The 4,986-nt window shown below is 33.7% G+C and overlaps 1 protein-coding gene across 1 annotated transcript in view; it reads left to right on the top strand.

Moving 5' to 3' along the window:
- The first annotated feature begins 338 nt into the window (after window positions 1-338).
- Window positions 339-4,986, top strand: part of Ccdc172 (coiled-coil domain containing 172) — a 49,802-nt gene continuing 45,154 nt past the window's right edge. Inside the window, exons 1-2 of the mRNA XM_013017708.1 lie at window positions 339-485; window positions 696-781. Of these exons, the coding sequence (XP_012873162.1) occupies window positions 407-485; window positions 696-781 (165 nt within the window). The 5' untranslated portion in view covers window positions 339-406. The remainder of the gene's footprint in view (window positions 486-695; window positions 782-4,986) is intronic.

Below are 4,986 nucleotides of genomic sequence, written 5' to 3' on the forward strand. Positions count from 1 at the left end.
CAGGCTCGGTTTTGCTGAGACAAAATAACTTGGAAGGTTTCATTTTTAAGAAGACGAGGGCTGGGGGTACAAGGTTGGTCATAGAAAGGGCTGCCAAAGGCCTCTGTTCTTACTTGACACCAGAGCAAAAACACACAAACACGGAGGGAGGCTGAGGCCTGGGCCGGGATAAAGGCCGGGGATAAAGGTCGGAGGGCCTGGCCGCGAAGCCCGGGTCCCAGTCAGGGTGTGGACCCCCAGGGCCCAGCGCCCCGCTCAGCTCCCTGTGCTGGGTGGGTGGGGGCAGGAATTGGAGGCAGCCGGGCATTGCTCTAGAACATTCCTTTATTGTGCTTTCCAGGATCCTCAGACTTGGTTATAAAATATTTAAGGGTAAATAAAGGATCCGCAGGAGCCCGGGCCCAAGATGAGTTTAGAGTCCTTGTTCCAGCACATTATCTTCACCGAGCATAAGGCCGAGGAGAGTCGCCGGGTGATGCGAGAAGGTCAGGTGCTTCTTTCTGCCTTTCACCTGGGGGCGTTTGGTGGGTGCTTGGAGCAGAAGGGAAGAAGCCCAGAAGGAATGGTCAGAAGCCACTGAGGAAAGTTTGCTTTACACGCTAAAGGAAAGACATTGGAGAAATGTCATACCAAATGCTACCTATGTGGGGACTTGAGAAAGATGAGTGTGATTACAGATTTAATTTGTATTACAGTAAGGTCAGAAATAACAAGATGTCGTGAAAACGTTAAGAAGGCAACAGAGAAGCTGAGTGAAGAAAAAATCAAATTGGAATCTAAGGTATGGCTGCATAAAGCGTGCAAATTATTTGTTTGAAAAACTCTGCTTTACCTTGGCTGTGTGAGGGGATATTTCACTATTTAACTCCTTGTTCTTCAACTGGAAAGCACAGGACTTTGGTGGTGTTGCATGCTGTCCAGGGATATTTAAAGTTCAGTCAGAGATACCTTCAGTTCTAACATGAACTCACCCTAAATAACGAGTTTAAGTAATGGAGAATTCATTGTCCATTTTGTGGGATGGTTAAGTTTTTATAAGAGCATAATGTCATTGAAAGAATAATTGTTCAATAAGTAGTTAGTGAGGTATATAAATTTTGAATAATAAATAATTTAAGTGTGCTGTGTGGATGTAATGGATTCAATGTAACTCTCAAATGAGTTTCTGCTTTTAGTTTTCCAGCTTGCTAACCGTTTGCACATGTCTTTTATCCAAAATATACTTTTAAATATTTTTCATTTTTTTCTTTTTTGTAGCATTTGCAAAGTTCTGTTAGCTAAAATACGAACAAGATAGTCTGATGGCTCTGAGAAGATTTTGAAGAGTGGGAAAAATGTTGGATAAACAGAGAAATAATAGAAAACATTTGTGGTCCAGACACATTGAAGTGAAATGTAGTCAAAAGCAGAGGGTTGATGTCTAGGATTAGGTGAAATTATTAATGGTTTTTGATCATGTGATAAATGTTTTAGGAAGATCTCTCTGACTCTGAATTGGAGTATGGGAACAAGTAGTAGATCACAGTGAAGAATTCACTATGGATGGGAAAAGTTATTTTAAAATATTTATATAGTACCTAATAATTAACTAAACAAGCAGCATTGAGTGGTTAGCCTGTTTAAACAATTTTATTTTTATCAAATACTTCTATTTCAACTTATCGTTAGGAAATTCAGTTTTTTTTGTGAATAATTGTAAAGACTTCACCTGGTTAGCTTCAGCTCTTCTTTCCATGTCTTGGTCAAACATCACGCATAAAACCCTCTTTAGATGTTAATTATTAAACAAAAATATGTTACATGTGTTTGTGGCCTCCATTATTTTCTGTTGCGTATTTATGATTTTTTCCTTATTTATTTCTCTTATTCTTGTTATAGTTATTGCTTAGAGTGTAATATACATTAGTGCATTTGATTAATTAAGATAGTATGATAGATATTCAGGAAATTTCTGTCTTTCTTAATGTAACTGACATACATAAAATTGTACATAGATGGGTGTTATGTTTCTCTAGAAGTTATGGTTTATGATAAGCATATTTCTTCAATCATTTATCATTTGATAAATGATAAACCTCTTCTTATAGCTCTTTGGAGATATATAGTACATGATTGTTATTTATAATCATCTTGTGCAGTAGAACACCAGATTTTTTCTTTTTGTCTAACTTCAACTAAATAAGCATTGGTCAGTATTTATCAATTCCTCTCTCCCTACTGAGACGGAGTGCTGTCTTCGAAAATAGAATCTGGAACTATTACTCCATATGACCTTACTTCCTATTTTGCCTATGAATAGCCGAGAAACTATCTCATACACCAGCTAAATGCTGGTGACCTGGGCAAAGCACAAAGAATGTCATGATGTAACTTTTCCTTGAGAAATAATTATGATACTGTCATGACTGGTAATTGGAAGCTAATGGAAGCAATAAGCAATATGCATGTAAATATAAAAGTAGGCTACACTCAGTGAATATTTAGTGAATGCTTACATGCTGAGTACCATTCCAGATGCTTCTCCTATATAAACTTTAATTCTAACAGGATCCTACCATAATCAGCTCTTTTTATAGGTGAGGAAAAGAGAGGTTAAATGACTTGTCTATGATATATAGTTTTAAACCAATTAAACTATTATAATGAAAATAATATTTTTTAAAACTGATTTCTTGAGCTCATTTTAAACATTTTTCTTTGTGACATATAATAATATATCCAAAGCTTGCATTTAGAGCAATATTTTTTAAAGGTCACTTATGTAAGTTTTTGAATAAGATGCATTTTTTTCTGGGTTGGTGAAGACATTGACCTGACAGTAACTTTTTTTTTTAAATAAAGGTTTGCACTCTTTGTAATATTTCTTTGTAAAAAGTGTTTGCTTTGTAATATTTTCTTTGATAGCAGCCTATTTTTCCTGAAAATGGAAATTTAATTTGTTGATTTATCACACACATAAAGAAAATGTTGACTCAATTGTTTGCATTAAAGAGAAAACAGAGCACATCTCTAGCATTGCTTGGAAACATTTGTTGAAATTACTAATTAATATAGGCTTATAAATGTGCATTGCTTTTTAATCAGCTCATATACATGGGTAATAATGCAATTGTATCATACTAATAAAATTAACATTAATGGGCACAGTTCATATAACACTAATTTGTAATTGAAATTATTTGATTTATAATTACAGTCAAGATGGTGTGTGTATAAAGATTTTAAAAAGTGGAACTACAATTACAATGTAAATGACTAATGGGAAGAACTAAAGAAGTAATCAAAAATTGATTTTTTGTTTCTTTTATTCTTAGAGTTAATTATATCTGTCAATAACCATGAAAATATATTAACTTGACTATTTGACTTGGCATTTATTGGCCCATTTATCAAACAGAAGTAGTATAAGGAAAAAGTACAACATAATTTGAATAGGATAATCTTAATACATAGTGCTATTACACAGTCATATTCAGAAGATATTTTGAGCATTTATTTTGGAGGTTGCTTGTGGTCAAAAAATGAATTTAGGAAGTACAGTATTCATTTTTGTTTCTGTTGTGTAAAACCCAGGTAGCATGTAATTAGAACTTGAATGATAGCATTTGCCTTTCAGGGCTCAATGAGTCCTTTAAAATAAATGGTTGCAGAAGTCTCAGATTATATAGTATGAGTACTTTGTGAATTGGACAGCTACAGTATGCCTGGTTAGGTTTGGTAATACAAAAAAAAAAGAAACAACAGAAAGATGAGAACATATCTTGGATTTGCAGTACATCCATAGCTTCTGATAGTCAAGGCAAAGTTTTACCCTATTGATAACAGCAAACTAAAAGTAAAGACTCACAGAACCATTGTAGTTTCTTTTAAGAGTCTGGAATGTTTTCTTTGACACTGGTTATGTAGTTATAAAATGGGCATTTAATTTTTATCCTTGTATTATATAAAGTCTGATATGATTCCATACTCCCTTAAGGTAGAGAAAATGGAGGACAGTATGAGACTATGGATTTTTAATATTTTTCTGCTTCTAATCTTAATTTACTGCATAAGTAGCAGAGCAATGATAAAAAATAATTTCCAAAAATGTTGAAGTAATAAAGTATATAAAGTACATAGAGTAAGTAACAAGATGGCTCCATTCTCTTCTTCGAAATATACAGTTTTCACTTTTTTAGTTAGAGGAAGTTAAAAACTTTATCATAACAATAGCAAAGTCATATCCTTTAGTATAGTATTATTTAATTAGGGAAAGTACAAAATCACAAGTTACTATAATTTGTAGTACTGAAATACAATTTGTATTTAAGATAGTGTTGTTTTCTTCCTTTATTTGTTTTTGGTCAGAGCAGAATTTACATCCTTCCTAAGTCTAATTTTATTATTGATTATAATTTGCTTTAAAACATGAGTAAAACAATGGCATTATTTCTCTTCTCTAATTTGCATTTCAGAACTAACATTTAAGGTATTTAATCCGAATTTTAGAAAATCAAGTAGAAATACTGCTTTAAAAAATTTTAAAATTCCTTACATATACAATGATTATGACCAATAAATTTTTGGTATTAAAGCCGAGCACCGGTGTCTCATGCCTGTAATCCTAGCTAATTAGGAGGCTGACATCTTAGGATCTCAGGCCTAGAGTTCAAGCCCCATGACTGACATTAATTGAAAAAGAGGCTCTGTAAGCTTAGGGTGCTCTTGGTTGGAAGTAATAGAAATTCAGTTCAAAGTGGTTTAAATGATACTGGAAATTTACTGACTTAGGTAATTGGAAACACAGCATTTAATTCAGCATATTTATACATTGTCATTGCAGCAGGTTGCTGATTGCAAAAATCTAGCCATGGAAGCTTTAGTAAAAAGGATGGGAAGGGGAAACAAAGGAGGAGGCAACAATGCTTGATAAGAAATGTACTCATTACCTTGCCCATGTAATTGTAACCCCTCTGTACGGTATTTTCACAATAAAAAAAGCCATGT

The sequence above is a fragment of the Dipodomys ordii genome, unplaced genomic scaffold (assembly GCF_000151885.1).
Source record: "Dipodomys ordii isolate 6190 unplaced genomic scaffold, Dord_2.0 Scaffold36, whole genome shotgun sequence".
Taxonomy (NCBI): Eukaryota; Metazoa; Chordata; class Mammalia; order Rodentia; family Heteromyidae; genus Dipodomys; species Dipodomys ordii.